General features: G+C 42.4%; 2 protein-coding genes across 6 annotated transcripts in view; both read left to right on the top strand.

The window, feature by feature from the left end:
- The window catches only part of CARPB (Carbonic anhydrase-related protein B), an 8279-nt gene extending 782 nt beyond the window's left edge, over positions 1-7497 (top strand). For 2 of the 5 annotated variants that reach the window (XM_018445915.1, XM_018445944.1), the window contains exons 2-10: positions 2827-2938; positions 3457-3507; positions 3607-3935; positions 4139-4234; positions 4326-4392; positions 5139-5293; positions 6334-6462; positions 6538-6583; positions 6946-7497. In XM_018445915.1, the coding sequence (XP_018301417.1) occupies positions 2875-2938; positions 3457-3507; positions 3607-3935; positions 4139-4234; positions 4326-4392; positions 5139-5293; positions 6334-6462; positions 6538-6583; positions 6946-6962 (954 nt within the window). In that variant the 5' untranslated portion in view covers positions 2827-2874 and the 3' untranslated portion in view covers positions 6963-7497. Of the gene's footprint in view, positions 1-17; positions 172-2625; positions 2939-3456; positions 3508-3606; positions 3936-4138; positions 4235-4325; positions 4393-5138; positions 5294-6333; positions 6463-6537; positions 6584-6945 lie in introns of those variants that run through there. The other 3 variants (XM_018445931.1, XM_018445936.1, XM_018445922.1) reach the window with 3 other exon arrangements.
- A 2661-nt stretch (positions 7498-10158) lies between these two features.
- Positions 10159-13540, top strand: LOC108721469 (leucine-rich repeat-containing protein 24). The gene is made up of 2 exons (XM_018446021.1): positions 10159-10393; positions 10948-13540. Exon 2 carries the CDS (start codon positions 11082-11084, stop codon positions 13122-13124), a length of 2043 nt encoding a protein of 680 aa, XP_018301523.1. The 5' UTR covers positions 10159-10393; positions 10948-11081; the 3' UTR covers positions 13125-13540.
- The last annotated feature ends 1307 nt before the right edge of the window (positions 13541-14847 follow it).

Here is a 14847-nt window from a genome sequence, read left to right as displayed (position 1 = left end):
CTTTCCCTCTACTTCTCAATCATCCTCGATCAGCACCCGTAACCCGCTTCCGCGTCGAATGTGTTGAAGACGGTTTAGTTGACAGGATAAACGTCAGGATGTGTCTTCGTCGCGTGACTGTGCGCGGCGTCGCGAAGATGATATGAAAAGCAAGGACGATCCAGGTATGAGGTAGCGAGCAACTGAAGCATGAAGCTATAAGTAGAAGCGATCGAGTAGAAGCGGGGGTATAAGGAAACGGGGAAATAGAGACGTGTATATATAAGAGGGAAACGCGGTGTGAGAATACGGCGTATGAAGCAGAAGCGGATTAAGGTATGAAGGAATCGCGATTTACCAAGAGGAAAGCAATCGTACCGAAAAGCGATCGCTCTTCTTCTGTGTGAACGAGACACTCGCGTCGGTCCTTACCATCGCGTTTGTCTGGGATTCAGAACGCGCGGATGGAATGTTTGTTGCTCGGGATGGAGAAGCTCGCCGGCGGTGGAACATCGTTCGATTAATCGATTAACGGTGATAACAATTTGAGTTTAGCCACTCGCTCGGCCTGGAAACGCGAAGCAACAAGAGATGAAACGCTTGCACTCTGGTAATACGGTAAATCGATCAAGATTCCTACGCGCATCGTTTCCCGTGGGTATGACGGACCTCGCGAAATATCGAGTTAATCCCCTTCGAGTCACTAAATAAAAACTGATGAAGCTGAACGTACTACAAGTGTTAATTATTTCGAACAAATAGCGATAATTTGATGTTCTTTTTCGCAAAAAAAGTAAATAATTAAATTGACTAAATTACATTGAATGATATCACATAGCGCTTCTCTAAGTGTGAGATATTTTATTAAAATTTGTATAATTAATTTTCAAAATGCAAGACTCATACAAAATGAGTCATACAGTATAATGCTAAGTATAATTGTCATTGTTTTCAACAATTCCTGTTAAAATTAATAAATAATAATAAAGTTTTGTAAAATTATATTCTCGTAAAAACTCAAATTTCGATTTAATTGTCCGATTACTAAACACACTGGTTCAAAAAACGAACTAAAATGTAATAAAAAATCCAGTTATTTTTTAAATAACACTGACATTTCTCTAAATGCTGAGTGATTTGTATGTAGAAATAGGTTGACAAATTTAAAAAATGTCATAGTATAGTATCGAATTTTTCTTTGTCAGTTTTAAAGCGTTTCACTTAAAAAATTTAAACGATTCATCTGGGATAAAAAAAACGTCAAATAATGACTATGTAATTAAAAGGAGCTAGATTTTATCGATACGCGCGCGCGCAAGAATTGTCTTTAACTCAGATTAGTTCAATTCTCTTTCTTTATTTACATCGTATATATAATTATAATATATAATATAGAATATTATTTATTTAATCTAAAAAAAGAATAAGTTTATTATTAATTCCGATTTTATCATCGGATTTAATGATAAATTAATTTCTTTTTCTAAGTGAATTTCGTAACGAACCTATCTTGTGTAATCTGATAGACTATTTTTTAGTTATATTCGTATTTCTTGAATTTATTTCTGACGAGAACAGTGAAAATTCAACAGTGAACACAAACTTCTGGCGTTTTGGGAGAAAGTCCGTTTGTATCGGTCGATAGGCGACTAAAGCAGGATGAAGTGGCTACGTGCGAAGCACGATCGATGGGCGCGAAGGCTTGAGATATTTCAGCAGCGAGTTTCGATGCGCGATAAAAGTATCTATCTCGAAGACACATCGGCGAAGTCGAGACAAGAAAGAGAGGAAAAAGAGAGAGAGAGAGGGAGATAGAGAAAAAGAGAATAAGCCGCGCGGCTGATGCGGCGACGACGAAGAGTGGCTACCCTTTGAAATTCACGAGCGTGCGGAGAGCACGTACTCTCTCGCTCTCTCTTTCTTTCTTTCTCTCTCTCCCCTCCCCCCTTTCTCTCGCTCTCGCTAGCTAGAGTCTTCTTTTCTTTTTTTTTTCTTCGCGTGGACGGACGTGTAGAGATCCGATCGATCGATCGAAGCGAGCCGCGCACTCGAGTTTTCCCTGACCTAAGAATACACCGCTCGAGTACCGTGGAGGAACCCGGGGTGAAGTGGATTCCACAGAATGGACCAGAGTGGGGATCGAGCGAAGAGAGAACCCCGCCCCCATTTAAGCGACGCCGGACAACGATGACTGCGGATTTTGTCTCTTCTTTCTTACTCATATATTTGCTCGAACTTGCGCCACACTCGATACTTTCTTTGTTGCACGCATTCCGCGAACATACCGTGAAAATACCGCGAACGGCAGGAGAGACAGAGAAAGAGCTTTTCCCCTTGCTCAAGACAAAACGGACTGATCCGGTTACGGACTTGTTGTAATGGCATGCCGATACGCGAGAATTCACACGAACGTGAGAGTCACCCGCGAGCGTTATCGTGCCACACGATAATCTTCTCGTGCGGAACGAGCGTCAGAGATGCAAATTCAACGTCGATGTTCGTCGGCGTCAGAGTCGTCGCGTTGCGTGACGTCGAACGATTAGATTAGAACCGACGACGGCGGTTCGCGGATTTTCTTTCTTTTTTGTTCTTTTTTGTTCTTTTTGGAGGGGCGGTACGGTTGACGGATCAATTACGTTATCGTAGATCGTCAAGTTTCTCTCCCTCGAAAGTTACCGGGGCTCATCGGAGTCTCTCGTGGATGGTTCAGGCTGTTGAAGTTACCCGAGAGGGCAAAAGTCGCGACCTCCGCGGGCCTCGGAGGGGCACGTGAGAGGGTGCGCGACACGCGAGCACTTTCGTGCCCAGCCCGTGAATCAACTGGTTCTCCTTCTCTCTGTGTCGCAGAAACGAGCCGAATGATGTTCAATTGACGAAGACCGCACAGCGCTAGGAATGGCCCCCTTCAGTTCCGTCTTCCTGGGTGTCTGGGGAGTGTTTGTTGTCATTTTGATAAAAGGTTTGTATGTCCAATTGTTATGCGTTCCTTGATATTTTTTAATACGTGGTCCTGTATTTGCTTTTACCATCTCGTAGACATTATTTTTAACATGTGCTTTAAAAATATCTTTTTTTATTTTAAATAATATTATGTAAATTGGAACAGACATATATAATCAATATATAATAAAACGTTAGCTTAATTTAGTTCACAATGTATTTTAATCCTGATATATTTATCAAAGTTTTACGCTACTGTTATTAAATTTTTTGTATAAGAAATTGGAGTATTAAAAGCTTTTTACTCCATGGACGTTGGATCATCCAATCATAATTCAGTGGATAGATAATATTGTGCTATTAGAAGCTATTATGACGTAAATAACACATTTACTTAATGCGATTCAATCAACACAAAGAGTCTTTTGTCCATTCTCGACGCCAAATAATGCATTTATCCAATTCTCATAAATTTATACTGAATTATCGGATTTCTCATAGAGATTATATCACTTGTTAATAATAAAATATTTGCAGAGTCGACACCCGTTAGCTGGGAAGAATGGTGGACATACGACGGTATTTCTGGTAAGCCAGATCGGTTTTCAAATTAGTATCGTTATCGATAATATCTTTGTCTCTTGTTATCTAACATATGATCTAAAAAATTCCCTCGATTATTCAAAGGTCCTGCCTTCTGGGGTCTTATCAATCCGGAATGGTGGCTGTGTAACAAAGGTCGAAGACAATCACCAGTCAATCTCGATCCTAATCAACTGCTTTTCGACCCGAATTTACAACCGCTTCATTTGGATAAGCACAGAATCAACGGTATATTGGCGAACACCGGCCATAGTGTTGTGTTCGCCGTGGAGAACGACACCCGCCATCCCGTCAACATCTCCGGTGGTCCGCTCAGTTATCGTTATCAATTTCACGAGATTCATTTGCACTTCGGCGCGGACGATCGCATCGGCAGCGAGCACACCGTCGATGGACATGCATTTCCTGCCGAGGTACGAAACGACAGAGAGACAAATAAAAATATTTCAAAATCTCCGACATTCCTCGCGATCTTTTCCGTTTCAACATCAAAGCTTGTTTGTGGAAGAATTCAATCGAAATTAAATTCTCGTTGATGCACTTAAGTTAAAAAAAAAGAAAAAAAGTTCTTTAATCTTAAGTCTCTAAATACGTTCAAAGCCTTTTGTTCTCGTAGCTTCAGATATTCGGCTTCAACTCGCAGCTCTATAACAACTTCTCGGACGCCCTACACAGGGCGCAGGGGATCGTGGCGGTATCGCTTCTTTTACAGGTACATGCCCAATCTCTCCTACAAATGCTTATCACATGTTAAGTAAAGCTCAGAATAAGCGACGTCATAGACGATCTCGGTCCTTTTCTAGGTAGGCGACCTCTCGAACCCAGAGCTGAGAACGTTCACGCAGCAGCTGGATAAAATCAAATACGGAGGTGAGAAATCCGATAACGTAACGAATTCCGGGATAACAGTACGACGCGGAGGAGTAGCGATCAATTCAGCAAAAACGATAATCTAGTTTTAGCAGACGAATTTTAGCTGCATGAGTTTAAAAATTCTCAGAGTTCTCGTATCAGTCAAGATTAGCATATCGAACGAATTAATACAGGATTACATTTCTTTCAACGAACGGATATTTATAAAATACCATTTTTTTGCAGTAATGAATGTTGTTTCATTCAAATAACATTTTAACGATACATTTTAATAATACATTAAGAATTTTCTTCCACAAATTGATAATTAGTAAAAATTGAATATATATATATATATATATACGTATATTTTTTATTTCTTCTTTTTTCTCTATAAATTAACGTTTTGAGATAAAAGTACAATTCGAATGAAAAAGTTGCAAGATTGATGTACCTTCGAAAGTTTGATGGCAGCATGCGTTATAACTTTTTAAAAACTTTGCACGGGCTATTGTCAACTTTTTACCAGGAAGATAAATCGATAATTACCATCATTCTTTAAGGGAACGCTAGTGTTCTTTGACGTATGCAAATATAATCGAGCGGTGTATGCACGATAACTTTAGCGATACGTAACAATATGCGTATCAGCTGTGTGTACCGTGGCATCGGGCAGCAATCGGGCAGTAACACGCGTACATTGCACGTGTATGCATACGTATACACAAACAAAGTTGACGTTATCGATCGTATGAATTGCACAGGGCAGGCCATGGAAATTAAACGTTTCGGGGTGCGCGAACTTCTGCCGGACACGAAGCATTACATGACGTACGACGGCTCCACCACGATGCCGGCGTGTCACGAGACCACCACATGGATCATCCTCAACAAGCCTATATACATCACCAAGCAGCAGGCAAGTATCGCCGCTGCCGACTCTTATAAAATGCATGCACACGCCCCCGCACTCGAGCGTTCGCGCGCGCGACGCGAAGTACGGCAATCCCACTCAATTATGCAATTCCGATCATTAAGAGAGACAGAGTCTTTGAAACATCGAGGAACGTCGGCCGTGCTTTGCGAATAGCTAAAGTAAGTTGCAAAATAAGGGTGGAAATGAGGCACTTACTAAGCTCGTATCTCGAAATAATATAATCATAAATCACGCTTGACGGATTTTACAGGAATCTCTAAAAAAAAACACTCACATTTAATCGTTTGTTCTTTCAAGCGTAAAATTGAACAAGAGACGTTTTGATTTCAAGAATGAACAAATTCTCTATAGCGTAAAAAGTATTTAAGATCTTGTTCTTCACGATAATTTTATTGTAGCGCACGAAATATGTATATTGGCGAATACGTAATTAGCTCAGTGAGTTGCTGTTTAGTTTTTCTCAAGTTAATACAGCAGCTGACTTTATTAATAGAATGGAGTTTCATTGAGAGACCTTATAAAAATAGCTGTAGTAAACCGACAAATGTTTGTTTCTGATGTATAACTTAAGCAACCTCATACTCATATAATAATATTTGTGATAATCGATCACGTATTTAAATTAGCTATTCATCAGAATTGCAAATTCTGTTATTATTGATATCGATCGCATTCAGCGAGGCAATAAAATCACTTATGCCTCATACCATGTTATTCAATAATGAATGTTGATTCAGATTAGAGATGATTTTTATTTTTTATTTTTTGAGCATAATGTTTATGTAATATTCAAGCTCACTCATGATTTTAAATACAAAAAATACATCGATAAATACAATCTCTTTATACGAACGAATTATATCTAATTCATATAAAAATATATTTTTCTGTAAAACTTAAATAACTTAATAGTATCTGTTACTTACCTCAAATACTCTATAAAAGAAGAACAACATCCAAAATATTAAACTCTAAATTATTTATATTATGCTTTACAATTCTTATTTTTATAATTATTGCAGCTACACGCTCTGAGGCAGTTAATGCAAGGAGACGAAAAACAGCCAAACGCACCGCTTGCGAATAACTTTAGACCACCGCAACCCCTTCATCATCGTCCCGTTCGGACAAACATTGATTTCAATGTTCAGGTATACTGTAATAGCGCAACATGTATCTTTTCTATTACAAAAATAATTGCACTAATTCTTATATCATGTGTTCAGGGTCCGAAGAATTGTCCGACGATGAACAAGGATATATATTACAAAGGTATTAAGCAAAATCGATCAGACTCTTATATAGACTAATAAAACAAAATTAATATGTACATTTCTGTCGTCATAAAATTTACAAAATTACATACAATTTTTTTTAATCTCTGGAGGATCGGGGGGAAGCCCCTTAGAGACTCGACAATGGCGCCACCTTTTACGCCACTCAACCCCATAATATTGACAAAAAAGTTCTAGCCCTAAAATAAAAAAGTCGATCAAAAACATACCGGTCCTCAGAAGGTTTAAAAGGAATTTTTTGGGTTATTATTAGAATCTCTTTGCCTAAGAGCTGCCACAGCTTATAAAAAAGCATATTTTTTTCTTTGATAAAAATCATTCTATTGTATACCCTTTCAGCCAATAGCTGGAAATAATACCCAGCACTGCCGTGAGGTCAACATTCGCAGTAACTACGCTTCTCCCCGGAACGAGCTGGAACTTCGCTGTAAGGAAAAAAATTGACATATCAATTACAGGCGGGTGACGCCGGGTCACAAAAAAAATTACGGCAGATAGAACGCGCGAAGAAGACGACCGTCGACGCCCACGTTGAGGTCGAGATAAAAAAAATGCTTCGTTGTACTTATTAGACGTGAATTGCCAAGTATGTTTCCAGTTAAATCAGAAGAAGAAAAACCAAATATACCTATAGATCACAAGTTAGACGAGATAAGCTAATCGTAAGATCTATTATTATATATATATCGGTAAACTATCGAAAAAAGCTATGACTATCGTGGCCTGCGCGAGGGGTTGAGAGATGCAATTATATGTATAAAAATTCACGCGCAACGGAGAGCGCTATCGCGAGCAAAAGTTTATACTATATTCTTGTAATAAAAGCTTGAAAAAACGCATAAAATGAGACATTTCCCGTTTTGCTCGATTTTTCCTCTACCCATCAATTAGCCGCTCTTGTCCTATATAAAGAAACCAATTCTTATCCTCGCAAAATCCTTCTAAACAATTTGTTGATAATATAATATATCTTTATTATTTTTAATAAATGTTTGAAAGTACGATTGAATTTCTTCATCATCTTCGCTAATTGGAAACTATTTCCCATTTTGCTATTATTGATTTTCTTTCATAGATTTTCTTATCTAAATAATAGCTGTCTATGCTTTGATATTAGTAACTTTGAAGTACTTTGCTGTCCACAAAGTAGTGATGCCACTCATAGATCAGAAGTTAAAGTTTGCAGAGACCTGAACTGAATATCGCAAGTGTACTTAGTCGATAACGCAGAATTCGCGAGCAGAACCCAGTTTTAATCCTAACTCAACGTTCAAACGACAACCTTAACGTCGCGGCTATCCAGAGGGAAAATCGATTTCTCTTCGAAGTAGCTGCGCCTGCACCAGTCAGACCATTATCAGCTTTCAATGGATTCCGCGCTGTCGCGCCTCTATCGCTTCATGTCCTTATTGTGACTGATTCCGAGGTACGTGAACTACGTGAAACAATCTTTTCGGAATCCTTGCTTCGCGAGAGATTCAGATCCACCAAAGAAAAGTCTCAAAGAATGTTGCAAATGGAAAGGGGATTGAATGTAGGAAGGGGAGGATATTACTATCATTGAACCGCTACCCAGAATTCGACGGTGCTGCCCGCAAACGGCTATGCGACTAGGAAACCGGAAAGGGTGAACGGCACATAGCGGGAGGTGTACTGAAAAAGCGAGAGGAACAAAGAGAGAGAGAGAGAGAGAGAGATAAAGAGGGAGGGAAACGCAAAGTGGGAAGATTCGTGCGAGAGAAAGGTGAACGCGAGGGTGGAGGGCAGAGGACGCAGAAGAGAGGGCGCCGCGTGCGCGAGAGAGGGACGGGTACGCGGATACAGATCCGTCGTGTCGGTGGCCGCTGCGGCAAATCTGCGGCTCTCCGCGGCCGTTCGTCGAAAGACGGAGAGTGACGTGATATCAGGGCACCCGGCCTGGATTTGGGTGCCGACGCGCTGTTCGCAATCCTTCAATCGGTCGCCTGGAGCAAACTTAAGACCGTATCCTCCGAAGGAGACCGAGAGATGATGGGCTCCGATGATGGAACGATCTCCATGCGATCTCTGTCACATCCCTCGCGCAATCCAGCAGAAATCGAATTTGATCAAAGCGACTTGTACGGATGCCCGTTGTCGCCGAGGCTCCGCCGGTACAGAGATTAATTGATCGGCGAAGAGAGGAAAGCGTTGGAGGACATCGATGTCAGTCGACGACCTCATGGCGCAGGTGGGGGGTGTTCTCTCGTGAGAGCGAACACGGGAGAAGTTTACGGCGGAGAGTACGCGTGATGAGAAAAAACGTCGGCTAGTGCGTGTAGCGACGTCGGGACGCATCGCCATTTGTTTCGGAGGAAGAAAGAAACGGTAGAACGTTTTCCGCGTTCACTCTTTCGTCCCTCGCGGGAATTCCGACGCTGAGAACAGTCGTGTCCGCAAAGGTCGTTTGTCCCGATTCTGATCTCTCGGTACGCAACCGTGGCGGTGTAGTAGACAACAAAGTTTGCGTGAAATCGCTGGACCGCAGAACGGTAAGTTGCAGAGAGAACGACTGCGCGACATAGAGTCGATGAAATTCCGAGGGTGTGAAACACAGTGTACGTTCATCTTTAAGGTCGGTGGGAGGCTGTAAGCGGTCCCGTGATTGGTTAAACGCGTCCGCGGGAATCTTTTTCGCCCTGTTACATGCGCTAATTCGAGTTCACGAGGCGAGTTTACGTGTTTGAGGTAAACTGATGAAGGTCTGCGGTTGATGGCCGACCGACATCGCGTTCGTCAGGTCAGCCAAAGATCGGCCAACGCGGCGGGGGAAAGGGAGAGAAGCGAAGGGAGGTCAAAGGGGATCCCAGTTGATCGGCGAAGTTCAGTACCGCGACTGACGTCGCTAATTCGTGTGACTAGGTACTTTGACGACGTTTACGGGCTAGATGGACTCTAGTAAACTGAAACTTATACCCCTACTGCCCGCCGCCAATTCGACGAGAAACTTTCGCCCAACTCAATTACTCTGCAACCGTGTCATATTCCGCGCCTGCGAAAGCCAGCGGAAAGGTGACACCGACCTACTCTTCGCCGCAGAGCAACAACTCGGCAGACTCGTGTTCCATGAAAGAGCGAATCGTGGTACTACGAACGCTTCTTCACGATTAATTTATGATAAGTGTAGTAAACCGCCTGGTGTGGATTACGACGCGCGCCGATGGAATGGGACGGGGTGAGGGGGGGATTAGTAGCACCGTTAGCGGATTCAGCAATTAATATGGCGAGACAGGCATATTCCATCGTTGATTAATATGCTGACCGTGTAGACGAGCACCGAGGCGGGATTTAAAATTTATATCGCTCGCATAATCGATAGTTTGTCACGCGCGCTCTCTTTCTGATTTCGATTCTATACTTATGTGAGCTGCATATTAAATAAACAGCATCGTGCGATCGTCGCAAGCTCGAACGGGGAACTTATTCTGGTACCTCACACGCGAGTAAGTGTATTCCACCTCGACGTTAGTGATAACGTTAAAAATATAATTTATATGAGACTCGTATAATCTTCTTCCAGATTATAAGTCGCAGCAGTTATAAAGGAGAGTGGTTGGCTGGCTTACGATCCGCGCGCGCTTATGGCGCTCACTTAATCAGGATGAGCTCTGAGAACTCGCTGACAATGCTGCTGGTGCGACAGAACCCGGAGAACTGGTCTGCGAAATGAATACTTCTGAGAGAAACAATGGAAGCGTCCACGCGAGCATGACGGCCTCATTCGGTGTCGTGGACGGCACGCATAGACGGCCAGAAATGAGACTCTTGAGTAAGACTGAGAAACTTCTCCCCCGTAATTCTGTTTCCTCCCCTTTGTTCTACTCGCGCAATGCTGCCCGACGTTTCCACGCATTCCGTTATGTCATCTGTTTTAAATAGCCATGAACTTTCACGCGCGTGTATAAAGATATAACTTCTGTATATATATATATATATATATATGAAATTCGTTTATCATAGATGCTAGAAATCGAGGATCATGATGAACGATCGTTTCGTATTAGCTCTTTTCCACAGCTCGAGATAATTCTCCTCTAATCTGTCACGAGCTATCTGTTATTTCAGCAATGTAATATTTCTTCTTTTATACGCGACATCTTTTGTAGGCCGCCGTTCTATTCTTCTGCCTATATTAAATTCCTGTTTTCTGATAGTAATAGCAGTTCGCGCTCGCTTCCTTCGCGTTCGGAACTCTAACGGTGTCTGACGACGATAAATTTAACGCGACGCGAGAACGAACCTTTGATGCCGACGCCGCGACAACCGCAAAGTATTGAGTACACAAACAATCGATTACGCTGATGCGAGGCCTTTGTTTCATAGGTCGTCAGTGAAACGGAGAACTGTTGTCGTTACTGTGTTGCGGTGGAGCCAGCTGCCTGTTCTCGCCTCGAGGCGAGAAGAGGATCAGACGGGATCAGTAGACATCGGATAGACACCGATAAAGGACCGGTGTTATGTTAGTGACAAGGCCTCACCCTCTAGGAGGGCGTATACTGCTCGCCCTCTTCCTTTTAACGGGGTGTTTCGCTTTGCTGTCACGGGCGGCCGCTTTCCCGGACTGGACCGATTGTCCCGCGGTTTGCCGATGCAAGTGGACCTCCGGTAAGAAGTCCGCTTTGTGTCCGGATGCCGGCCTAACGTCGCTGCCGGCGTCTCTCGATCCGGACATGCAGGTGCTCGACTTATCCGGCAACAAGATACCTGCTCTAAAAGAGGAAATATTCAAACTGGCCGGCCTGGTGAATCTGCAACGGGTCTTTCTGCGTAATGCCGGTATCTACAGTATCCATGCGGATTCTTTCAAAGATATGAGGATACTCATCGAGATCGATCTGTCGGACAATCACGTGACGGCCTTGGAGCCGAATACATTTCTCGGAAACGAGCGCCTGCGCATTTTGATACTTAGCGGAAATCCGCTCGGTACTTTGCGTAATCTGCAATTTCCTGTACTACAGCATCTGAGAAATTTGGAGCTGCAACGATGTTCTTTGACTGAAGTACACGGACAGGCCTTTGCCCGACTAACCGGCTTAGAATTCTTGAAGTTGGATACTAACCAACTAGAATATTTGGAGTCCTCGGTGATATCCGGATTATCTCGTTTGAAAACCTTAACGCTAGATGGCAACCGATGGAGATGCGACTGCAGACTACGAGATTTCCGCACCTGGCTTATTCCCGACGTACCCAGCAAATTATACTCCGTGCCACAAATCTGTTCAGGTCCACCGAGATTGGAAGGCCGCAGATGGGAGGATGTGAAATCTACGGAATTTGCTTGTGAACCAAAAGTATTTGTTCTGGCTAGCAGCATACAAGAGGAGACCAACGGTAATCTCAGCTTGGCGTGTCGAACGAGCGGCGATCCCGAGCCAGAAGTTTGGTGGCAACTAAACGGTGGACCAGTCAATGCTACCAAATCGAATGATCAACCCTATATGGGGACTCTCGTTATTTACGCAACGTCCGAGGCTGTCATCCCTTCCAACGACAAGTCTGCGTCCAGAACCATCGGGGACCGATGGAGCAACCTGACCGTTTACAACGCCAGCGACAGCGACGCCGGCGAGTATGCCTGTTTTGCAAAGAATATCGCTGGTCTCGCGCGAGACACAGTCAGCGTGGCAATACCTCGTGTTTATACGGCCCCGACTCTCTCTCAGAGCGACAACTGGCTGCTCTGGGTAAGTTTGGCTGGAGGCGGCGCGGCTGCCGCTTGTGCTTCCATCTCGGCCGTGTTGTTGATTCTTTGTTTGTGCGGTGGAAATCGACGACACAGTAAACGGGAGAAGGTGAAGCTGCAAGGCAGCAGCAGTTTCGGCGACCAGGAGAAGAAGCTGCTAGACCTGTCCGTGACCACCACCACGACGCCTGGCAATAGTAACGATCGTGGCAGCGGTCACAGCAGCATCGGTGAGGCGTGTAGCACCGGTGACCTCGAGTTAGCGGAGCGCAGTTCTATTTGCGATCCTATGGCTGCGGCCGCAGTCACCGTCGAGCGACTGCGACCCGCGGACAACTCGGTGAACAACATCCGCGCGGTTCCATGCACCGCCACGGCCACCGCCAGTGTATTTCCGCCCCCGCCGCCGGAATTTACCACCGGTGTGCTGCCGGCTGGGATCTTCGGCAACATCTTCATCTCCGTGTCATTGCCGCAAGACGCGTCGTCGGAGCGCTGCTATCCGGATCTCCTCGACATCCCCGTCCACGCGGTTAGCGGCGCTACGACCGCCGTTTCGACCAGCGGCAAGACCGCGGCTTTGTCATCAGCAGCGGCAATCAACGTTTCTAGCTTCGCCACGCTGCCGCGTCGGGCCTTGCGCTCCACCGAGGTCGCCGCCGGCTCGCCTTACGACAATATGGGGCCGCGTATTACGGCAAACGGCAGTTCCGCGTTCTCGTTAACGGACATAACAGACATGGACCTGCGGCTATCGCCGCCACCACCGCCGCGAATCATTCAACCGCCGCATGAGTTCGTTTCCCTCTAAAACACTAGATTCTTTTTCACACCGATCCGTATTGTCGCGCAATACTGATTTCATAATCGATAATAATCTGCTAATAGTGTTATCCTAATATACTGTGGAGCATCCATTAATGGCCGGGTATTATTGGATAACATCAATTAGCGTGCGGTAATATTAACCGTGTCAGAAATGGCTCACGAATCGACTCTTTTGAGAACGCACGCGCTCGCTTCGAACGACTGATCCGTATACGCTTCCTCGGTGGAGTTTTAAAGACGTGTCGAATTATCCTAACACATATTGGTGTTGCAAATTTGATAGTGACGTCAAATTAAGATCATATTGATTGTATTGAAGAATTTTTATCTCAATATTACGCGTTTGTTGGGTCATCGTGGACATTACAAATTTTGCAGCCTCAAAATATTGATCGCAATTCTGGACTGCCATTTATAAAATCAAAATTTCGAAATATCATTTGTTTATAAAGATAAGTTACATAATCTTTTAGCAATTAAAAATTTATCATTAAACGTCGAATATTGTGTCGCTTTTTATGTACCTAATCTCTCTTTGTTATATAAAAAATTATATAAAAATCAATGATCAATAATCAAATGCAGATAACTCGAATATTTAAAGACATACAAAATGTCTTTAATATTTTTTCATCATCTTCTGGACTTCCGCATTGCATTTAGAAAAATGTAATGAGTAGAGCATATCTCTAAGTAACTCTCGAGTATTTCATTATACATTGACAAGGAACATGTAAACAACTTCTAGGAAATGGTCAATACGTGTCGATGTACAATGGGTGTTTTTCATTCATATAATTTATGGAGACAATTAATTATTATAAATATAATAAATGGAAAGAATTATTATGCGTGAAAATTAATACACACAATATAATGTATAATTTTCGTAATAACAGTATGATTTAATAATATAAAATTTAATAATATGAACATAAAAGTAAGGTGGTTTATAATTTCAATTGCATTTTAAATATGTTTATATTTACGTCTACATACGAAAGATATATGATATTATTTTATAATTTAACAAGTTTTAGGACTTTTTTTTAACAAATAAATCAAGATTATTCGCTTTTTATAAATGTGATTATTGAGAAATTGATGGCATCCCTGTGGAAAAATACTATCGGATTAATGAAAAAACCATTGGAATGAATAGTGTACAATATTCGATTTAAGTGATTTTGCCATTATTTTCCATCGTTTTTTCATGAGTTCAATAGTATTTTTCTATAAGAGCGCTCTTCCATAATCGTAATAACGATAGCGATGACAATAGGTCTGTTCGTCATTGTTGTACGATCTGTACTAAAATTTTCACCAAACTTCAAACATATCTACTTCCATATATCTGTTTCATTTTATAAGTACACTAATTTAGCTATAAATAATAAACCTATATTATCATTTTTATATTTTTTTGCTTTTTCCTTGTTTTCATAATCGTTTACAATTGTTTACATCGCAACGGATAGAAAAAGATTTTTTTTTTATAATTTAGATTTCTTTCTCTTCTCTTCATCTTCACTATTAACATAATTAATTAGTCTCGATTTGTGTCATCAATTTGAATTATAAATAGAAAGTAAAAATAATTAAAAGTTCATAGTTAACTTTCATCACTGAACGGAAAACGCCCATTTTTTATGGCCACTTCGCAAATCACATGAGTAGGTAGTTATCGGCGGGTAGCCGGACACCTT

This window comes from Mycetomoellerius zeteki, unplaced genomic scaffold, assembly GCF_001594055.1.
Source record: "Mycetomoellerius zeteki isolate Tzet28-1 unplaced genomic scaffold, Tzet1.0 scaffold105, whole genome shotgun sequence".
In the NCBI taxonomy this organism is placed as follows: domain Eukaryota; kingdom Metazoa; phylum Arthropoda; class Insecta; order Hymenoptera; family Formicidae; genus Mycetomoellerius; species Mycetomoellerius zeteki.
The sequence above is the reverse complement of the archived record's forward strand: the minus strand, read 5'-3'. Positions and strand labels throughout refer to the sequence as shown.